General features: G+C 41.6%; 1 protein-coding gene across 1 annotated transcript in view; it reads left to right on the top strand.

Moving 5' to 3' along the window:
* mdn1 (midasin AAA ATPase 1) overlaps positions 1 to 24,349 on the top strand; it is a 147,876-nt gene that overhangs the window by 25,478 nt on the left and 98,049 nt on the right. Inside the window, 3 exon segments of the mRNA XM_079643066.1 lie at positions 5,076 to 5,179; positions 5,889 to 6,003; positions 20,686 to 20,858. Of these exon segments, the coding sequence (XP_079499192.1) occupies positions 5,076 to 5,179; positions 5,889 to 6,003; positions 20,686 to 20,858 (392 nt within the window).

The following is a 24,349-nucleotide window of genomic DNA, read 5'->3' on the forward strand; positions in this document are numbered from 1 at the left end:
AGCCTTTCCCATTACAAAAGCGCTATGTACGTGTGAGTTTTCATTATGGGACAGCAGATAAGTCACTACGCCATAGCCATCCTCACTTGCGTCACTGAAATGGTGCAGCTGTGCTATGGTTAACTCTCCAAAGTCCAATGGCTTCAAGCATCTCATGATGTGGAAGTCTTCCAACAGGCAGAGTTCCTGAAGCCAACTTATCCACTCCTTAGCAACTGACTCAGGTATAATGTCATCCCAACTGAGCTCTCTCCTGCACAGATCCCTTAAGATTTTCTTTGCAGACAATACCACAGGACTCAAGACTCCTAAAGGATCAAAGATGGAGCTTACAGTTGAGAGAATTCCTCGTCTGGTGAGTGGTCGGTCCTTGATTACAATTTTGAACTTAAAGGTATCAGATTGAATGCACCATTCCACACCAAGTACTCTCTCCACAGGTAGCAGATCTTTGTTCATGTCCAACCCTTTCATGCCCTTAGCTCTGTGACGTTCAGGTATTGCAGCTAGAACATTCCATCTGTTGCTTATCCATTTTGTAAGCAGAAATCCACCTTTAGCACAGATAGAGACAAGGTCATGATAACAAGACACTGCTTCCTCTTCCGTAGCCACTGAAACCAGACAATCATCAACATAGAAGCAAAATAGAACCTTGTCCAGTGTTTCCTTGCTAAACTGCTCCTTGTTGTCTTCAGCACATTTCCTGAGAGCGAAATTTGCGCAACTTGGAGAGGATGTCGCCCCAAAGAGATGCACCATCATTCGGAAGTCAGTGAGGTCTTGATTTAAGTCCCCATCCGGCCACCAGAGAAACCTCAACAAATCAGCATCTTCAGGTGGTACCCTCACTTGGTGAAACATGGATTCAATGTCTGCCATGATCACCACTGACTCTTTTCTGAATTTGGTCAGTACTCCCAGCAATGAACTAGTCAGATCTGGTCCCTGAAGGAGCTGAGCGTTAAGAGATGTTCCCTGGAAACTTGCCCCACAGTCAAATACAACTCTGATTTTCTTTTTTGTAGGATGGTAAACACCATGATGCGGGATGTACCACACTTTTCCATCTCTGCGTTCCAATTCACCTTCTGGCACCCTCTCAGCATAACCTTTGGCAACAAGGTCCTTCATAAATGCAGTATAATCTGCATGATAAGATGTATCCTTTTGAAGCCTCTTCTTCAGGTACAAAGCACGCTGCTCAATAATCTTTCTGTTGTTGGGCATGCTAAGCTCATTTTCCCTTAAAGGTAAGCCAATTTGGTAATGGCCATTCACTTGTTTTGCAGAGTTTGTGACTAACTCCATAAACTTGACATCCTCTCTTGACATTCCAGCTTGTTCCTCCAATCTGCATTCAGGGAAGTCTGTGCTGAACTGCTGTTGCCAAAGTTCATCCAAATTCATAACTGAAATTCTGTTCACTGATACTTCTGCTTTGTCAAAATCCATTGCATTTCCACTCACTCCTTTTAAGTGGTCCATTCACTGTCCAGCCTAGGATTGTCCTGATTGCATAGGGTCCATCATCCACGCTGCGTATGACTTCCAATGGTTCCAAAGCCTTAGCAACATTGGTTCCTATCAATAGTCCAATCCCTGCATTTATTTCAGGTAAATTCACGTTTTTCAGATGAGGCCATCTCTGTAGGTCTGCTTGTCTAGGAATGTTCCCACTGTGGACAGGCATGCACTCTTGGGTGTAGGTTTGTGGCAGTTCACAGAAATTGTCATTCTTTAAGCCAGCCACTTCTAGTCCGAACACAATATGGCTATTTACGACCCTCTCCTGGCCCATGGTTCGTAAAAGAATCTGCGCCTTCTTTCCCGTTAGGCCGAGCTCATGCATCAAATCCTCTGTACAAAACACTGCTGTACTTCCTGGGTCCAAGAAAGCATAGGTGGTGACAATCTGGCTGCCCTTCGTTGACTTGACTTGCACTGGAACAATAGGAAGTTTACAGTTGTCATCACCAGCCCCTGTAAGGCCACTTGACACCAGTGTGCTGTCCACTGATAGCTCTGATTTATTCCTGGCTTGAGCAGGATTGTGTCTTGCTTCATTGGAAGGGAGGTGAAGTATGGTTGGATGTCTGAAGCCACATTTTGAACAGGAAATTCGCTTATTGCAATTTTTGCTAATGTGCCCCACGCACAAACAGCCGAAACAGACACCTTTTTCCATCAAGAAGCCTATCTTCTCTTTGTGCGTTTCTTTTTCAAGCTGATGGCACGAGTCCAAGGTGTGACATCCTCCGCAGCACAGACATGTCCTCCGTTTTGTCAAAATGTGTTCCTTCCATTCAGTATCTGTCTGGGTTTCATTTTCTACAGGGGCTACAGTAGTGGCAAAGCTAGTTCCTCTTAAACTTGAACGAGGCTATGATCTGTTTAAACCAGTATTTGTTGTTATGAAGGGAGCATCTTGAATGTTTCCAAACACTGGGTCGGTCAAGATTTTAACTTGTCTCTCAATGAAATGTGTGATGTCAAAGAAGGTTGCTCTGCGGCTGTTCCTCTCCTGCAGCTCACAGGCTAACGTTCTCCACTTGTCTCTGAATTAATAAGGTAACTTTTTTATTATGATCACCATATTTGCAGCCATGTCAAGCTCATGCAAATACTGCACCTCTTCCATTGCGTTTGCACATGCTCTAAGGAAGAAACTGTAGTCTTGCAGAGCCTTAACATCCTCGGTTCTTATAGGAGGCCATGAAAGAGCCTTTTGCAAATATGCAGATGCCACTTTCTGCTCATTTCCAAACTGCTCCCTGATTAGAGCTTTAGCCTTGACATATCCCCTCTCTGGATCCATATGCTGGCAACTTTGAACAAGTCCTTTGGGATGACCCTGAGTGTACTGCTCCAAAAAATAGAGTCGGTCACTGTAGCTGTTTGTGTTTTTCTCAACACCATTCTCAAAAGCCTTCATAAATGTATGATATTTTAACGGGTCGCCATCAAAAACTGGAATCTCTCTCTTTGGCAAGGAAGAAAGACATTGCTGTTGTATTAACAGTGTGGTTATTTCATTTTGTTTTCTCATAATGCCCAGTATGTTGTTTTGATCTTCACTTGCGTTCAAGCTATCTCCAGTATTCATTTGTGGAGTATTTATATTGTCCTTGGCAGTGTAGGGGGCTTGTGGTTTAAGATTTCTTTGTTCAATATAGGAGTTCATTCCATCCGAATGCTTTGTTTTTGAACTTTTCCCACTTAGGATGCTCCGTGTTTGCAACACATCTAATTTAGCCATGTGTGCTGCAATATCCTCCTCCATGTGAAGTTGCTCCTTTCTCCTCCTTATTCGCTCCTCCTCCATCTGAAGTTTGCTCCTTATTCGCTCCTCTTCTTCCTCCAGTTCATGTTTGTCCTTTAATAGTTTATTTCTTGCCACTAAAGCTGCCAGGTCAGCCTCTGTTTTAAGGCATGCAGACGAAGCACTAGAAGCTACGGACTTTTTCCCCAAAGCAGAATTTTGTGATCGGGTTGCTCTTCTTCTGATTTCCACATTTGACACACTGTCACTAGGTTGTACATCATCCTGTATGTCATCTGTTGTTGGAATATCCAGCACGGCCGCAGTTATGGTGGCAAAATCCTCTTGTGGCTCCTTTAACCACAGTTTAATGTTCCTCTGAAAGCTTTCACTGTAGTGCAAGATACTGGCCAACCATTCCTTTTGTTTCTTTAGTTCATCCTCTGGGAGTAAAGGAATCAACATTTCATGTGAGATAATGGCTTTTTCACTCAGTTGAATTAATTTATCTAATTGAGTTTGCACACGTGAGGCATTTCCCCTTTCTCTCATGTGTCCTTTTATTTCTGGTATGAGTGCTTTTATTTTGTTCACACTGGTTTTACGTTCCCGTTGAAGTTTTTCGATGTTATTTACCAATGCCTTCGCAGTGAGTTTGCTTTCTCTTTTCCCATAGTCCATTTCAACACTTTCCACGTCAACATTTATTTGACTCATTTTCTCCGTTTGATTATTCAAGCTTCCTCAGTGCATTCGTTTGATGGTAAAACACTCAAAGATCGGAAGAAAATTCCTTCAAATCATCACATTTCCACATCAACAGAGCAGCGCAACTTCCATGCGACAGAGCGGAGTTATACAGCGGAGATACACAGCGGTGAATATGTTCACATTCAGTGGTAAGGCTTACCTGGCTGTGATCCGCGTTGAATGCGGCTTCCAAAACTGCAGTCTTTATTAACAGCCAGTGCTTACCTCCGTGAATTATTTCCATATCTCCATTCTCATCCAATAGATCCTCAATCCATGCGCTGTTTGATGATGATCGCCTTACGCCTTGTGTGGTTGTTGTTTTTTTTGTTGACAAATGTATAGCGACAGCAGGAAACAAACAAAGTCGCTGAGAGGCTGAGGCCGGGCCTGTTTGATATTGTATGACACGCTAAAAAAGTACTTGCTGAGATCAAAAGCTCTGTTTCATAGTATTGTAGTTTAATGAAAAAACTCGGTGATCAGACATATACATTGTTATAATAATCAAAGCAATCGTAAACCTTGCGGTCAACAAAAAAGTACAACGGCCCTGTGTCACCCTCTCTTCCACACACACACCTCACGCAGGTGAACAAGGTTATAATGAGTGCCGCCCATAACCATGTGACCCAAGCCAACCAATCGATAGTGATCAAACAAATATCTTATATTAAAACATAAAGGATTACTAAACACGTTTCATGGCTCCTACAGGTGTCTATTACCATCTGGCCGGGGACAACAGCTGGAAATTAGCCATGTCGGCTAAAGCTGCACCATTTACTGTTTTTGTGACAGTTCATCGATGGGGACTGTCCACGACACTATAAATAAATAAATAAACTAAACTAAACTCCAGATGCACCATTGACATTATTGATAATTATGTTATTTTTGTGGCAATTAAATGAAATGACCCCTTATTTTGACATAAAAACATTCAAAACGGGTCAAATTTGACAGGAAGGTTATTATATATCCATTCAATATATCTTAAAACGTATGAACAGCTTGATGTTTTTTGTGAATGAAAAAACCCACAACTATATTTGTCTCTTAGATCTCCGTGCTCCTGCCTCTGATGGAGAATAAGAAGCTGATGATTCCTGGACGGGAGGACTGCATCGACGTCGCTCCTGGGTTTCTGTTCTTTGCAACAAGAAGGTAAGAGAATAATATCATTATGAATCAGCTGTTTGTAGAGATGTGACTATTTGGAGGTTGGATAGTGAGTTTAGTTTTTTCCTCTTTGGTAACGTTTTTGTATTTGACACCTACCCACAAATGGAGCAGAACAGGAAGCACTGTTTGGGGGCCTAATTTAAAAAGATGAAAGCCACAAAAGTGCTCATGAACAGTTTAGCAATTTGAGACAAGCACTTTACAGCCGGTTAAGAACAATTGGTAGACAGTTTCAGGATAAGAAAGGATATAATATCCATCCATGAGGCCAAATATTTTGCACATTTTTACACAAGCTGCCTCTCTCAGTATCTACACAGCTTTCCTCTTTTCATAACAATACTGAGTATACTGTACATAGTTTTTTGGTATATCTATATTTCATGTAAATCATTTTCTAATCTTATAATAGTTTTTATTTTTGGGTAGTTTTTCTTACATTTTATCTTTAAATGGGTTTGATGTATGCACCATATACACCAAGGCAAATTCCTCTTATGTGTAAACATACCTCAATAACCTGATTCTGATTCAATAAATCTTGTATACCAGCATTCAGCTGTAGAATAGGGATGGAAGTAGTTTTGTGATAAATGAGAACTTGATAAAGTTCAAACCCAGCCGACTTAAGCCTAGCCAGTCCCTGCCTAAAGTAAGCATGGTATGACTTTTGTTCTGCCGGTGTTTTCAGGATGTACTACAGCGGGGGCAGTTGGCACAAACCACAGAACTCTCACGCTGCGCTGCTGGACAAATACTGGACCAAGCTGCAGATGGGGAACATGCCCAGAGAAGAGCTGAAGAAGGTGAGTGATGCACAGCCATACTGCCTATCAGCCCGCTATTTACAGAGGAATACATGGACGTCATATAGGTGTTGTTCTGAATCAGCTGATGGAGCTTGGGAGAAACCAGTGTTAGAGTAAAGGAAGGAAGGAAGGCAGCGTCCAATCATACTCAAACACTTTTACTCTGCTGGGGTTACGGTCCTTCCACATTTATTTATATATTTATTTGACAGGGACAGTGCACATTGATTGACATTTCTGTAAATGCGCCAGAGTTAGCCAACAGGCTATTTTTCGTCTGTAGTCCCTGGACAGATGTTGAAAGTCATCCTAAAAACAAAAATTCACTTCAAATAACAGGTAAATACAATCAGTAAAACAACATTCAACAGAGATGCTTATATTATGATAAAAGCATATATAAAAACATAAAAACAAAACTAAAATACATATTCACAACGCAGACAGATAACAACAGGTCAAGGCACATGTACAAACAGAGCGTTGTAAAGTGCAGATTGTGTCAGTGTTGACAGAGCTGACTTTCCACTAACCACGTTTTTAAGTTAGATTTAAATAAACTGCAGGTGTTTTGTTCTCTAATCTTTACTGTGATTGAGTTTGTTGGAGATTTGGAGGATGTTTAAAACCAACCTCGTCTCCGCGTGTCGTTTGATAAGCTGGGTAAATTCGTAAAAAGGAAGGGATTAAGAAACACCAGAATGCAAGTGAAACAATAATCTTGTTTTAATGATACAAGGTAACAATACAAATACAAAGGAATCACGAAGCACTCTGCAGAGTACTCCGGGCTCAGGTTCTACCACGTGTGAGACAGGTGTCAGGGAACGGCCGGTCAAAAACAAGAGCGCGAACCAAAGGAAAACACAGGCTTTCATACTAAAACACAGGAGGAGGTGTGTGCGTGCTTTCCCCCAGAGGTCATCTTATTGGGAGAGACCAACACATGGCCTGTCGCACCCAATCAGTGCGACACAGCAGAAGAAACCCGGAAACAAAAAGTCTCTTTCAGTTTGACGAAGACCAGACACCTTTTGGTGTCTGTTACGAACCTGCTCTAAACAACAAGTTTCCTTATCTTATTTCACATCTTGCAGCCAGCACACACACATCCCCTTTTATGGCCCTTTGTCCCTGAGTCCATCTTCCCCCCTCAGGTTACCACACACAAGTTAAAAGTATGTTTTAAGATATAGTTGTTATAGTTGGCTAAATATACGTAATACATGTAAATCACTTTCATATCAATAATAACGAGGAACACATTACCTATGCTCTTAAGCAGTATTGGAGATGCTTTTCAAATAGTCAAACTTCACACAGGCCTAATATAGAGAACACACTCATTTGTCCTACCGCCTTTCCATTTGTTTGAGCTATTGTTCACATCTTTACTTCAAATAAAAGGTTTCACATTGTATATTTCCAGCTTCCTTTACACATACTGTTATTATTAATACAAAGTAATTAACCACACACATCTATTGAAAACAAGTAGATTTCCCTGATAATTTACATGCTGAAAATGCTCTCTCGTCCCTATCATAAAAGCTGCTTCCATTTCATATAGAGTAATAAAACATGTTTAAGCTAATTTCTCCACAATGTTTGTAGCCATTTAGTACCCACACATGAAAGAATAAGAACAGAGGTATAGTTGAACAGTAATCATGTAGCACATATATTTACTGCAATGAACACACACACATTTGCCCTAAGCATGTGTAACGCACCCTCTTCTTTTATGAGGGAAACATTCCAGAGTTTTGGAGCTATCCCCAAATTAGGATGTCCCCTGCTTGCATCCCTCTCTAAACACAAAGACTTCACCTCAATATATTGGGGAGGGAAAATATACTTTGTCCCTTCAAATTTAACACACATGAATATATATAAGGTGACATTAAAATGAATATACCAGATTTAACTTTCCTGCCATAACACGTTACTTTAATAATTCAAATAATCCTTCAATTTCCACTGTTGTGCAGCTTTAAAAGAAAAAGAAGATTGGCTGAATGAACTCTTCCTTAATGGAACAACGCAGTCTCCTCTTGTTGCAGCTCTTGTTGACCAAGTTACAGGTGTGCGTATGGTGATAAAATGTCTGAGCGGAGGTGAGGTAAGGCCGTGAATTATTTTGTACATGAGGCAAGCATTTGCATATCTCATTACATTTTCCCAGCTCAACAAGTTATATTTTGTGAGTATTGGGCAATGATGAGAATAAACTGATTTCTTATCTACTATTTTAAGTGTTTGTTTGTATAATGATTCCAGGGGTTTACGAGTGGTTGTACAGGCATGTGACCAGGTTATTAAGCAGTATGTGATATGAGATAGAACCATAGAGTGCATGTACATCAGAGCCGCCTCTGTTGACATGCAGTTCCTGGTAAACCTCAAATTGAACAGACTGAATTTGACCCTGTTGCAAACCTTTTTCACCTGAGCCTTAAAATTGAGTCTTGAATCAATTAAGACCCCCAGGTATTTGTACTGTGAGACCACCTGTAGCCTCTCCCCGGACACAAACATATCCAACCAAGCTGTTACATGAACCATCTTGTTCGTCAGTTCATTAGCCACTTGTGTCAGACTGCCTCCATGAACATAAATTACAGTATCATCAGCATACATTTGGATGTTTGTGTCAGGACATATCAATGGTAAATGGTGAATTTCACTCTGCCTTTAACGGCTCGTTGTAGCTCCAATAGCTCCAGCCCCCACCCTCCCTGTGATGTTGTGAATCGCGCTGAGCTCCGTGGAGGTGTTGTTTCCTTGTTTAGCGATACACAGCAAAACACAGCCAAACTCATCCTGAGCACACACAAAGTCACAGCCGAAGTAAAAACAATAAGTGTGGCTTGATATTGAGTAAGAAAAAGGTTGATAAACGCTGTGAGAATGGGTCTGCAGAGAGAATTTCGCCGCGATCCCAACTGTCTGTTATCAACCTGCAGCCAGGGAGGAGAGATCAGCAGAGCTGCCTGCACTGAGTGTGTGTGTGAGGAAGTCCGTGGATTGGTCAATTTGGACCAGGGGTGCCCACACTTTTTTGGCTGGTGAGCTACCTTTGAAATGCCCAGCTCACTGAGGTCTACCAACCAAAGATAAAATCCCAAATTGCAAGAGTTGCTGAATAACACGTTTTATGTATACATGGGATAACTACAATAGGGCTGCAACAAACGACTAATTTGATAATCGATTAATGTATCGATTAATGAAACGATTATTGGACTATTCGGACTATTATTGTATGCCTTGCACAATTTCTCCAACGCTCTTATTTAGCCATCAACTTTTAGATTTAGTTTGTTTTAGGCATGTGGAAACTAACAATGAAGACAATAAAGATGAATACTTGATTCAAAAATACATATATTATTAAATTAACTTAACAAATTGTGAACAAAATTAACATTGCTTTTTATTTAAATAAAATAAATAATATTTCACATCAAAAGAAACAACAATGTTTTAACAAATCGTATTAAATAATCTGATGACAGAACTGTAAACAGAATAGCTGAAACTTTAACAAACTAAATAACTCTGTTACCTCTAATCATTAACCCATGATTGTATAATGTAGTTAACTGTGTGTTGCTGCTAGCATACATAACACCTGACGTGGAAACGTTACTCGTGGATGGGGCTACAGAGCTGCTAGTAAGACAGTCGAACCCGGTGCATTCCTCTGTCTGAATGTGGTGCACTTTAGCTAAATGTTTAGACAAATTGCTCGTGTTACCGCCCTTACATGCTAAACACTCTTGGCAAGGAGCATTGTCCACCTCAAGACGGGTAACATTTAACCACACCTTGGAGCGCTTCTCTCCGCCATCTCCTCCGTGTGTTGCTGCATGTAGCAGCTGCGTGTGTGTGTGTGTAAACTGCCCCGCCCCCTCGCACACAGACGGGGGAGATAGAGATCTGGTCTGGATTGGAAAGGTCGAAAATACACCGACCATAGACGCATTTGTTTGTCTTTTTGCATGTTAGAAACGAGTTGGCGACACTGAGACTGCGAGATAAGGTTTTTGTAGCAATAATACATGACCTTTCTCTTTCTCAACTCGCTACTCAGAGGGAAGTCGCTGTCATATGCCTTGTGAACACTCTGATAATGCCTCTCCACGTTACCTTTCTTTGGCAGAGCGACGCTTGCTTTACAAATAAGGCAAATAACCTTTGAATGTGACATCACAAACAAATATTCTTCCTCCCATTCTGGGTGGAAGTGGTATATTTTTAGTTTTTTGCTCGGTCCCGCACTCATTTTGTTGTTTGTCTCTTTAACTTAATTTGAGTTTTCCCGGCACTTGACTGATTTTGTATCGCTTTGCATTCTGGGTTAACAGACTGGAAAATGATAGGTCACTTTTTCTGTCAATCAAGTAAACTCCTGAATTAAGTGGCAGGGAGGCCACGGGAGGAGGGATCAAAACCTGTTTTGTCTATTTTAACGGAGCTGGATTTTTGCTTTTTTATGAATGAATCGCGATCTACCAGCATTGCCCCGACCGCGGTCGACGTACTGGGCACCTCTGATTTGGACCAATCAGCGGGGGCCTAACGTAACGGCTCCGCGGACGTAACGTAACGGCTCCACGGATTGGTCCATTTGGTTCTGGGAAACGCATGACATCATGAGTTACCCGGAAGAATCAATGGACAGTGACATATCTCCAACGAGGCGTTTTGGGGAGGTATTTTCTGTGTTAGAGTTTTACTCGCTACAGGGTGTACTTTGAGGGTTTTGACTCTGCAGACCGTTTACATACAGAAAAACCTTCATAACACACAAGGGGATGGGTAATAACCGGAAAAGCATGACATGGGACCTTTAAGTGTTAGTGTGGAGAAGTTAATGCTGGATAGCTTAGATATGAGTTTGTTGTGATTAACAGTGTCAAAGGCCTTCTTTAAGTCGAGAAACACTGCTCCTACAACACCACCTTTATGCATTTTGGATTTGATTTGTTCTGTGAAGAAACAGTTGGCTGTTTCTATAGAGTATTTGGCCCTAAAGCCAAATTGCATTGGATGCAGAGAAAAATCACTGTTATTCAGATGGTTCATAATTTGTTCAGCTACAAGTTTTTCAACGACTTTTGATACTGTAGGAAGGATACTAATTGGCCTGTAGTTATTGGTAGACATTGGATCTCAACCTTTAAAGATTGGGATAACTACAGCCGGCTTCTAGACATTTGGAAACATTCCTTGACAGAAAGAGAGGTTAATGATATTGGCAATAGGATGAGAAAGAGTTGTACTGAGGTCTTTGAGCATAACTGCATCCATACCAAATATATCCTTTGCTTTAGATGGTTTAAGGGATTTAATTACTCTTTTAACTTCTGTTTCAGTTGTGTTTCTTAAGCTGAAAGCTGGCTCCATTGTATCAATTTGACAATTACTTGTGCAGTCAGGAGAAAAACACTGTGCAATGTTAGCAACAGAATCAATAAAATAGTGATTTAAAACTTCAGCTACATCGCCTGGAGTGTTTATAAGCTTACCATTTACTTTAAGTTCTAACTGTTTTCTTTCCCTATGTTGATTACCAGTTAATGTTTTTAACTGGTCCCAGATCAATTTCGAATGACCTCCTGCCTTGTCTATAGTTAAAAAGAAATCTGCCTTAGCTTTCCTTAATTTCTTTAAAACTGTATTCCTAAGTATAGTAAAATGACTTCTGTCATGGCTTCATTTAGTTTTGATTGCAGTTTTTAAGACTAGATCACGTTCTTTCATTAGTCTGAAAATATCCTAATTTATCCAAGGGACAGTGTGTTTGTTATTTCTATGCTTGATTTTGCATTTTAAGTTGTTAATAGTCCTCTCTTACGTTTTTGAGAACATTTTACTGTCTTCTTCATGGTCTATTCCGGGCAAAATATCTTCCCATTTAATCAGTTCAACAGCATTTATAAAGGTCTCATATTTGTTTTTGGGGATTCCACAAGATTCATAATTCCTGACGGAAGGGCTAAAACGCTTTTTGGTTAGTTTCCTGGCGGCTAAAGTCATATTGTGGTCAGAAAGACCAGTTAACATGTTAAAGGATTTAAAAATTCTCTCTGGTCTGTTACTAAATATTAAGTCAATTTGAGTGCTGGTTGAATTTGTTATTCTTGTAGGTCCACTGATCAGTTGCACAAGGTCAAAAATGATCAGTTATCTGTTTTAGATTCTTTCTGGCCAATTTATCAAATCACCCATTATAATAACTTCTTTGTTGAAATTACATTCTCTTAATAACTTCTTAAAACGTTCATAAAAAATATTATTTTAAGATGGAGGCCTATAAATTACAATAAGAGCAAATTACATTTGTGGTGACAAGAGTTATATTAACACCGATAGTTTCCAATCCTTTACAATTTGACCACTGTATTTCATTGCAGGGAATACTGTCCTTGACATAAATCATAACCCCGCCTCCTTTTGAGCTGCGTCTATCTCTCCGGTAAATGTTAAAACCCGTTACGTGAAAGGCTGCTGTGGGGGCGGACTCATGAAGCCAGGTCTCGGATAAACACAAAAAGTCTAAATTGGAGTCCATTAAAAGATGATGGACTTGCTCACTTTTAGATTTGATGCTTCTTATGTTCAGATGTCCCCCTAAAAGGCCTGATGGCTTAGCTTTGGGATCCCAGACTGTTCTTGAGTTATTGACGGTCTGAAAGAAATTCCGATTCCGGTTCTTTGTGATTGCCGGGTTTACCTGCTTCCTGTTTACATTTGGAGTGTTAATGTTTCCAAATGCACGTGGATTATTACAGCCAGAGAAAGTGTTGTACAGCAGCGTCCCCCTCGCCCCTCACCGTGGTCCATCGTTGTCGGTCAACCCCGAACAGCGCCGCTCCGCTCAGCCCACAGCCATGTTGTACTGCTTTGTGGGAATCAGTCCAGAACCGTGCCATAACGTATTTCCCAGGTGTGCACAGACATGCACCAAAGTTAGCTATAGTTAGGGAATATGGGGTGGGATGTATATGCCAGAGTTTCTGTTTTTTGCCGGTCAACATGTCCGTTAAAGTTGAAATCTTCTGGACAAAATTAGAAAAGTGCCGGTCTTCTTTGTTATTTATTGAGCTTTAAAACAAATTGATATGATTCGATATTAAACAAACGGATTATAGTAGATTAACTACATTATTCAAAAGTGTACAGTAATTTATAACTAGAGAATGCAATTCCTGAAGAAATTGCTAGTGGGAATGCTTTATGCTGAAAATCTGACGCTAAACTGCTATGTTGAAATGTAATGTGTAAGAAAAAAAGTGAATCATTTAGATTGAAATGATACATGAACACTGGGGGCTTGAATGTGTGATGAGAGAAGAAAATAAAGTGAAAAGGCTTGGAAAAGCAGCAGAATATTTGAACCGCAAACTTCTGAACTAACTTGATGGCGAATGATCTGTCGCCATGGCAACGGCATTTGATGACACCCCATAATACGCTTAGATGCGTTGATGGCTGCATTGTTACCAAACCTGTTAAGTTTTGGGCTGTTTGGAATATTCTCACGGAATTTATGAGAAAACCGTGTTTCAAGGCGAGTATTGTGTTGCCATGGCAACGGCATTTGAAGAAATCTTAGAACTGTCCCGTAGATGTCTTCACGGCTGGAGTGTTAGCACACTTGTGAAGTTTTAGCACTTTTTGAATATTTGCATAGGAGTTATAGCGACATCATGTTTTATGGCGAGGGATGCGTTTCCATGGAAACGGCATATGGTGAGATCTCAGATTTGGCGTAGAGCTGTTGAGGCATGGACCGGTGATATACAAATGAAGATTGGGGGACGATTGGACCGTGTCCATTGGACTTATAGCGACATCATTGTTTTATGACGAGGGATGCGTTTCCATGGAAACGACATATGTTGAGATCTCAGATTTGGCGTAGAGCTGTTGAGGCATGGACCGGTGATATACAAGTGAAGATTGGGGGACGATTGGACCGTGTCCATCGGACTTATAGCGACATCATGTTTTATGGCGAGGGATGCGTTTCCATGGAAACGGCATATGGTGAGATCTCAGAATTGGCGTAGAGCTGTTGAGGCATGGACCGGTGATATACAAGTGAAGATTGGGGGACGACTGGACCGTGTCGATGGAACTTACAGCCACATCGTGTTTCATGGCGAGTGGTCCGTCGCCATGGCAACGGCATTTGATGAAACCCCATACTACGCTTAGATGCATTGATGGCTGCATCGTTACCAAACCTGTGAAGTTCTTGGCTGTTTGGAGTATTTTCACTGAAGTTATGAGAAAACCGTGTTTCAAGGCGAGCATTGTGTTGCCATGGCAACGGCATTTGAAAAAAATCTCAAAACTGTCCCGTAGATGTCTTCACGGCTGGACTGTTTGCACACTGCTATCTGAAATCTGCTGCTCTGAGCATGTCAGTTGGAGTGATTACATCATCGTGTTCCATTACACAGGTGTTTATAGTTGAGCTAACGAGCTCTGTAGAGATCAAAGGCTTAATTGTTCTGAATGAGAGATAAACCTCTTACATGTTAACGTTTTGTGGAAGAACCGTAACAGATATCTGTGAAATTTCAAAACGTGAAGCATGTCAAGGAAGTTGAGTATCTGAAGTGTAGGGTGCGCGGCTGCTACCGTGAGGAAATATCTGCCTGAAATTACAATGGGGTTTAATGGAGGAATGTTGAACGTTTTTATCACTTCATGCCCTCAGAAAGCATTTTGTTTAATTATTTTGCCTAATTATTTGTCATTTTTCAAGCTACGGGATGTTTTCCTACGTTTGTCGTGATAAATTATGTCTCAGGAATGTAGGGTTTGGGAATTATGGCAGTTTAAAAAAAAAATATGAAGTTAATGTTAAAATGTGAAGAAAACCTCTGAAACAAGGTCTGAACAATGTTTAATATCTCTAAAAGTAAGATTCAGATTTAAAAGTTGTTTTAGACGAATAATGGCAGAAAGATGTGTAACATTTTAAAGTTGGAATGAGGTGTCTGAGTGAAAGTATGAATGAACAGTTAGCAGTTGAATTGCATGAAGATTTGTTGAAGTCTGAAGATTTTCTCCATTGACTTCAATGTAAAAAATTTGATGTATTATGGGATGTATCTCTGGAATTATGAAAGTTATGAATGAGAAAAGTAATAGCCATCGATTCCCGACAGAGTCGAACGTTTTGATGTTTGAACAGAGTTTCTGCGATGTTCAATGCGGGAGGAGAAGAGGGCCAAAATACCGGCGGAATAATAAACTTTTCGACGGTGGAATAACAGTTAGTTGGAATGCTGTTAACAGCATTCCCAATAAATAACACGGGAATAATAAACGGAGCGCTCTCTCTCTCTCCTGACAGCCCGTCAGTATCATGCAGCTCGCGGATCCAGTAATGAGTGACGCGACATTAAAACTAAACATATCTATAACTAGTTACGGTAGTTTGAGAGGTAATTAAAATAGCTACGTGTGATATTCTAACCTGAAAAGTGTGTTTTGCTCCGCTCATCGCTGCAGGTGATCATGCAGAGCTGCGTGTCGATTCGTCAGCAGCAGCTGATCTCTCTCTCCCGTCAGATTAGACCAGGGGTCGGCAACCTTTTTGATATGAAGTGCCATTTAAAAAAAAAAAATTGTTATCAGCGTGCCAACGATCGAGAATTATCAACGGGGGGGGTTGAGGAGCTTGAGGAGCTTGAGGAGCTTGACGAGCTTGAGGAGCTTGACGAGCTTGACGCTCGTCAACTATCAGCAGGAGGGCGGGGGAGCCTCGCTGAGGGGAAGCAGTGTGTGGACCTGTCAGCGTAACTTACATGATGCCAAATTTAACATACACATTTAAATAATTGGTTTAAATGGCATAATAATAAGGACGATCGTCCATTCTGTGATTCTCCAGAACACACAAGTTATGATATTAGGGTCATGCAGAGTGAGATGAGATGACTGTCCCTTTAAGAGAGAGAGAGAGGGGTGCGGCTTGTGCATGTGTGTTTTTGAATGCTAGAGCGACAGTGATGGAACGTGTGTATGTTTCTGGAAGTGAAACGGGAAAGCAGAAAAACAGAGGTCTGTGATGTATTTTGTGAAACAGAAGAACAGCTAAATAAATGCAACGTCCTCCCAAGAAGAGCTCGCCTCTCTCCAGTCATTTAAGCTAAAGTGGGTTATTGAACCTGAAGCTTGTTGCTTCTGCCCTCCTCGACTACGGTCTGGGAGCCGACAGGAAAGTTCAACACACAGATGGCCAGTCCGCCCCTTTGTAGCATATTATTTCGATGAGAGATGAGCAGATCGCCACTGGGCTTTCAACTAAATAAACACAGCCACGCAAAAACTGCGTCATTTGTACAGCTCCTTATGGGTACTGAAATTAGTGAAGTGCTTTCCTCCGTGGTGAAACGATCAGCACTGCACCACGGAGGAAAGCGGCAGAAAGTCACCTGGAGATAAAGAGAGCGGGGCTGCGTTGCGTGCATGGCTTCCTTCTGCAGGTAACGGGGAGATGCGCTCTGGCGGCGGTCTCGCGTTCAGGATCCGAAAATTAATTTAAATATTTTGCACACTTATTCCACTTATTCCTAGTGTGCCACTGGTTACGGTGCCGTGTGCCAATGCTGGCACGCGTGCCAGGGGTTGCCGACCCCTGGATTAGACTTTACTCGCATTTATGTCCATATCAATCAGATCTAGCTAGTTCTAGCTGATGATAGGACTGCCTGCTTATTAAAAGACACCTGAGCAATAAGCGTCGCTATGCAACCAGATGAGGCCGCAAAGTATAGCGCAGCATTATGCATTTGTTTACATGCCCACCGGAGGCATTACCAACAGATCAACGCACAATCAACCCATACAGGATATCTCTTTCTCCACATTAAGTGTTAGACATTAGAATTGACTATTCTTGTCTGTCACATACTCTTTTGTCTGTCACATACTATTCTTGTCTGTCACATAAGTGGCCCAACTGATGCGGTATTGTGCTAAGAGGAAATTATTTTGACTGGACATTTTGACCAGAGAGATTTAGTTTTTTCGGTCTTCAGCATATTTTACCGGTCAAAGTCCGGTAATTACCGGCTAATGGAAACTCTGGTATATGCGGTGTATATCGGTTACCTGATGGAAGGAAAATAGGCTGAAAGAAAGATTTGAATATGGGATAAATAAACGACTCTTGGTTAATAATCTCAGTAGTGAGAGATACGAGTGGATGATATATGGACTACACTGAAACTGCGTACAGTAGGGATAACAAAATATCAAAATGGTTTTGAGCGTTTTGTTATTTATTTATATTAGTGCTGTCAATGGATCAAAAATATTTAATCGGATTAATCACAATAAAATTATTTCATTAATTGTATTAATCACAAGTTTAAAAGAAACAAATTTACTTGTAGTTTTCTTTTTTGCGGTTGGCAAAGCAAATGCAGGTATGGAAGAATGAAATGCTAAAATCAGTTAGAGATCAAGATTTTTATTATTTTATTATTTGTTACTTTTCACTTTAGTTTTTCTGAGCAAAAATATCTCAGGGAGTGCTTATTATTGCCCAAAACATCGATAATAAATTATACAAAAATGATATCTGCATTGTTTAGTTAGTTCTAAGTGGTGAAGTTTGAGAACGTACAATTAGCCCAGTCTCCTCTGATGTTATACTGCAACATGCCCGTGAGACAGAGTCCAACCATACCGTCTGTGTGTCCAACACATGTCATTACATTACATGTCATTTGTCAGATGTGTCCTGCAATACATCTGCTACAGCTGCCCAGCTGCTCACTGTTCGTAAAAGTAAACAAATATTATTTTAATTTCAATAATGTACTTTCAAATAAACAATACTGACACCCCTGTGCTCCTCCGAGTCTGTCTCACAGTCCGGGGATGTGAGGACAGCGCAAGAACACAGACTGTGGCCGTTTCTCCACCTCGAGGAAACTGGCTTCCTAGCCAATATTTCAAGGATGCTGCGTCATTGAGTGCCGCCGAAGGACTGTTCCAATCTCCAGCATACTTGGAATTCCACAGAGGCCGCGTCCTTGGTTTGGGGGTAATTTGGAGGCTGCACATGGGTAGACTTTGCGTCCTTAAAATCCCCACAATGCTTTGTGCACGGACCAATTTCCCCAAATCTGTGGCGGAAAATGTAAGGTGGGTCATTCATATGACGCACACCTGCACACTTGCTAGCCTGTTCCACTCTTCGTTTTCCGAATGCCAGGAAGGATTCTTGCCTCGCTTCTGAAGCAAGTGACTCGGAAGACATGTGCTACCAAGCAAGCATCCTCGCGATTGAGAAACGGCCAGGGAGGCTGCTTTACTTCATAAAGGAAATGGCGGCCAATATTAACAGCATAGGAGCTAAAACGCTTAATTACCTTCATTACGTGTTAGAGAAAGAACAACGGGCAGCGGAGTCGCTTGGGGAAAGAGAGACGGAGAGCTGTCCTCACAGCTCTTATTAATCGCGGTACCGGACAATTGTTATTTGTTCTTACTCGGAACCCAACCCTGCCACTGTGCTCGCTACATGTCCCGCCCATAGACTGTATATATAAATGGACGTAGTGTCTGTGACCTCACCCATAGGTTTCTGCAGAGTTGCTGAGAAGCACTTAGTAGGCGGAGTCGGCCGCTGCCGTCTCAATAGTGACGTCAGAGCCTAACTCCTGCTTGCTTCAGCCTGATTCAAATAGAGAGGCGAAGTCCCGCCCATCTACTTCCGACCCATGGGACCTTATTTCGGAAAGATTATGTATTGAAATCAATGGGGAGAGAAAGATTATCTTTCGATCCCGTTTGAATTGTGCCATGAATTACACATATGATGTTTGTCAATCTTAAAAAAATAATTCCCATGTCAAAAAAGTCACAGTTTGTCATAAAACAGTTGAAATATAAGACTATGAAAAATACGCAACTAGAAAGACTACAAATCCCAGAATCCCGGTCCCAAATGCTGACTCTTACAGAAACGACTAACTCCCCATTTTTGTATGTACAGCTCTCAACATGCCCAGAGTAGTGATTTTCAACTCTTTTAATACTTTTCGCCTCATTCCGAAAGAAAGAAGTGAAATGTGACAAGGTGACGGCCGTCTTGGTGTGTGGTGCGAGACGGGAGATGTAGTTCATTGAGCGGTTTCACACAAAAAAAGTGTTATTTCACAGTATTACGACATCTTTTTTTTTTTGACTTGCAAAATTATCTTTTAAATTGACAAACATCATGTGTAATTCATGGCACAATTCAAACGGGATCGAAAGATAATCTTTCTCTCCCCATTGACTTCCATACATACTTTTTCCGAAATAAGGTCCCATGGAGGTCCCCTGGAAAGGGAGGGACTTCGCCTCTCTATAAGGGTAAAGAGGCGGAACCGACGCGGCATCAGAGAAGTGCGATATTTAAATGAAGAATACTCCACCAGGCACCAACACAACAAACACGTCAGAGTTTAAGTTGTGTTCCCCGAATCAGCCTTGCAGCTGAGCCCCTGTACCATCCTGGAGCTAACAGAGCTAACGGAGCTAGCAGAGGGACAGAAAGCTAGAAGCAGCAGTCACCGCAGAGACCTGTCACTCAAGGTGTCCACGCCCTAATTTATGCAAAAATGTTAAGACCTAATATAACTAAAAGGGGTGAGTTATAAAATAAATCACTCCCCAATCCATAATCATGAAGGTGGAATCTAACTATATCCAGAATAATTTGTATTGCATCCAGGGGTAGAAACATGTTTATTTCTGCTGTAAAGTTGGGCATTTTAACATGGGGGTTTATGGAAATTGCTCCTTTCTGCCGCCATCCCCTATCGGCCAAGAGATGAATTGCAGTTTGTGGCACTTCCTTATGGGCTTCCCGGATCTGCCCCAGAGTTTGCCGCTTGGTCCCGCCCCGTCTAACAGTACAGAAAGCATCAGGATGCATTTACTTAGGAATCAATAACCGGGATAGGAACCGAAACCCACATTTCTAAACGATTATGATGGAATCGACATTTCGGATTTCGGTACCCAACCCTACTCCTAGGTCCTCCTGTTAGTTTAACGTGCCTGCCTCTTAGTTAATTCCCAGGGTAACATGCACGCTGGAAATACTGAGGGAGGTACCGTCTGAACTGGATACTATGATTAACTTGAGTTAAAAATAGTGCGCGTTAAAGTCTCGAGATTAATCACGTGCGTTAACTTTGACAGCCCTAATTTATATAATTTAAAAGAAAAGGAACTTATGTTCCACTAATGGTTGAAACTGGACTGTCGGTCCAGAAGAAGTGCGCTTTGACGGATTTGAAATATGATTTTGGCTTTGTTTCCGATTGCCCTTTCTACTGGTAACTGCACAATACTTAATTCAGTGAGATAAAAAAAGATTAGGTTGGATTTTCTCAAGTAAATCTTGAAACTTGTTTCCCTCACCTACAGTATATGTTGATTGTTAATAACCATAGAACATTATTTTAAAAGCTCACAGCTGATGTTTTTATGTAGAAGTTCGTCTAACATGCTAACATATAAACCATATAAACAGGCTAATTTTGTTTATAATTCCATTGATTATTATAATGATGTCCTCATTCCTTAAATGTTCACTATAACAGACGTTTGGCATGACTTAGAAATGTGCTGACCCCCTCTCTGCAGGTTCTTGTGGGCCGGTACCCTCAGCTGACCGTGGTGTCGGAGCGGCTGCTGGACATCTACTGCCAGCTGACCGGGGAGAGACACAGGGACAGCAGCAGCCTGCAGACCCCCGAGGACAGCCCGCAGCATAGCGAGGACCGGAGCACGCTGGAGGGGAGGGCCCTATCCCTGAGGTGAGCCCAGCTGACCCCTGCCTCCCTCTGCTCACCTTTATTTAATTAATACACTGATCTTATCGAAAGGGACTTGACTCAAAAAAGCAAAACTCCTACAAGTTCATAAGCTTTCAATTAGCCAAACCAATATACTGCAATGTTGAGAAGAGAGAACCGTTTCTTCTATTGGCCAAGGTGCAGTGGAGACAGATGGGTTTGCTAGGGAAGGCTAAAGCCACACGAGGAAGATAACGCAAACAGACCGCAGTCGTTATCAAAAAAATCTTCTGTCCACACGCAACAGGCACGAGAAACGTTCACACGAGACCGCTCAAAGCGCTGGAGACGCTGTAGTACATATGCCAGGCCTGTAATTGGCGCTGTAGTCCTGCCACAAAAGCAGCGAAGAAGACTTCCCACGCATGGTTGCCATGGTTGCCTTTCTGTTTATTCTCCGCTGTGGACGCTCTGGCTCTTTTTCTCCCTCCCCGAGGCAAGCGTTGGCTCTTGCTGTAAATCTCTCCGGTAGTCCACCAGCAGATGAAAAACACCCACCTCTCCGCCTCTTCCAAGGGACGAGGGGACCGTGCAGCAGAGATTTGTTTTCGCCATTCAACATGTCCGTGAAAGTTGAAATCAATTCGGGACAAAATTAGAAAAGTGCCGGTCAAAGGTCTTCTTTGTTATTTATTGAGCTTTAAAGGTCCCATGTCATGGCCATTTCCACTGATCATAATTCCATTGTTGAGGTCTACTAGAATAGATTTATATTGTGCAATTTTCCAAACTCACATTGGTTTCTCATACAGCATCTCTGTAAACTACGTGTATTCACTGAATTTCACTCTCTGCCTTTAACGGCTCGTTATAGCTCCAATAGCTCCAGCCCCCACCCTTCCTGTGAGCACAGTGTGCTCTGATTGGTCGGGACGTTGTGAATCGCGCTGAGCTCCGTGGAGGTGTGGTTTCCTTGTTTAGCGATACACAGCGAAACACATCCAAACTCATCCTGAGCACACACAAAGTCACAGCAGAAGTAAAAACAATAAGTGTGGCTTGATATTGAGTAAGAAAAAGGTTGATAAACGCTGTGAGAATGGGTCTGCAGAGAGAATTTCGCCGCGATCCCAACTGTTATCAGCCTGCAGCCAGGGAGGAGAAATCAGCAGAGCTGCCTGCACTGAGTGTGTGTGTGTGTGTGTGTGTGAGGAAGTCCGTGGATTGGTCAATTTGGGCCAATCAGCGGGGGCTTAACGTATCGGCTCCGCGGACGTAACGTAGCGGCTCCACGGATTGGTCCATTTGGTTCCGGGTAACGCATGACATCATGAGGTACCCGGAAGAATCAATGGACAGTGACGTATCTCCAACGAGGCGTTTTGGGGAGGTATTTTCTGTGTTTACGTGCATGAAAACCTTCATAACACACAAGGGGACGGGTAATAACCGGAAAAGCATGACATGGGACCTTTAAAACAAACTAGAGAATGCAATTCCTGAAGAAATTGCTAGTGGGAATGCTGAAAAGCTGACGCTAAACTGCTATGCTGAAATGTAATGTGTAAGAAGAAAGTGAAGAATTTAGATTGAAATGATACATGAACACTGGGGGCTTGAATGTGTGATGAGAGAAGAAAAGAAAGTGAAAAGGCTTGGAGAAGCAGCAGAATATATTTGAACTGCAAACTTTTGAACTAACTTGATGGCGAATGATCTGTCGCCATGCCAACAGCATTTGATGACATCCCATAATACGCTTAGATGCGTTGATGGCTACATTGTTACCAAACCTGTGAAGTTTGGAGCATTTTCATTGAAGTTATGAGAAAACCGTGTTTCATGGTGGGCATTGTGTTGCCATGGCAACGGCATTTGAAGAAATCTCAAAACTGTCCCGTAGATGTCTTCACGGCTGCACTGTTAGCACACATGTGAAGTTTTAGCACTTTTTGACAATTTTCATAGGAGTTATAGCGACATCGTGTTTCATGGCGAGGGATGCATTTCCATGGAAACGGCATATGATGACACCCCATAATTGACATAGAGCTGTTGAGGGCAGGACCATTAACCATTATCTGAAGTCTGCTGCTCTGAGTATGTCAGTTGGAATTATGACATCATCGTGTTCCATGACACAGGTATTTATATTTGAGCTAACAAGGTGTCCAGAGATCAAAGGTTTCCATGGTGATCAGTGAGAGGAGTGCATTTGCATTGTTCTGAATGAGAGATAAACCTCTTACATGTGAACGTTTTGTTGAAGAACCGTAACAGATATCGGTGAAATTTCAAAGCGTGAAGCATGTCAAGGAACTTGAGCATCGGAAGTGTACTTTTTGTGTACTTTCGGGTTAATAATGTGGCCTTTTTGGCAGATTAACTAAAGGTGTGCTGCTGTGGTGGGGAAAGATGAGGCTGAACTCACAATGGGGTTTAACGGAGACATGTTGAAAGTTTTTGTCACTTCATGCCCTAAAGAGGCATTTTGTGTAATTATATTGCGTAATTCTTTTTTTTTTCAAGCTACGAGATTTTTCCCTACGTTTCTCATGAAAAATGATGTCTCAGGAATGTAGGGTTTGAGAATTATGGCAGGTTTAAAAGAAAATATGAAAGCAAAATTAAATCTGTCCTCCACTCTAGCTGTGACATCACGCACTCTAAAATCTGAAGAAGGCCTCTTCACCAAGGTCTGAACAATGTTTAATATCTCTAAAAGTATGAATTAGATTTGAAAGTTGTTTAACACGAATAATGTCAGAAAGTTGTATAACATATGTATAACATTTTAAAGTTGGAATGAGGTTTTGAGTGAAAGTATGAAGGAGCAGTTAGCAGTTGAAGTTGCATGAAGATTGTTTGAGTCTGAAGAGCTTCTCCATTGACTTCCATGTTAAGAATTTGATGAATTATGGGATGTTTCGCTGGAATTATGAAAGTTATGAATAAGAAAAGTAATAGCCATCGATTCCTGACCGAGCTGAACGTTTTAATGTTTGAACGGAGTATCTGCGATGTGGAATGTGGGAGAGGAAGAGGCGCAAAATAACCCCGCGGAATAATAAAGAATTTTGTGCATAGCATAACAGATAGTTGGAATGCTGTATCAGCATTCCCACTAAATGAATAACGACTCTATATAATAATAAATAACGGAGCCTCTCTTTTTCTCCCCCTCTTCTGACAGCCCAGCAGCTGATCTCTGAGCAGGAGAGGTGGGGCTATTGCTTCAACGTTATCAGGAAATGATCGTATAGGCGTAGACATGGAGCCGCTTGGCCCCCCAGAGCATTTTGTTTGCAGATCTACCCACCTTGGGACCCATTATCGTTTTCTGCGTTTCCATGTCGGCCTCGTGTGGCCGAACCTTCTATCTGATAGTGAACTGTAGCAGATACGACCGTTATTGCCTCGTGTGGCCGGGGCTTTATTAGACTATAATTACAAAATGAAGCTCTTATGCAAATCAGAATTGACACCCTTCCTATTAACTTTTTTTTTTTATG

The sequence above is a fragment of the Notothenia rossii genome (assembly GCF_949606895.1).
Source record: "Notothenia rossii genome assembly, chromosome: 8".
NCBI lineage: Eukaryota > Metazoa > Chordata > Actinopteri > Perciformes > Nototheniidae > Notothenia > Notothenia rossii.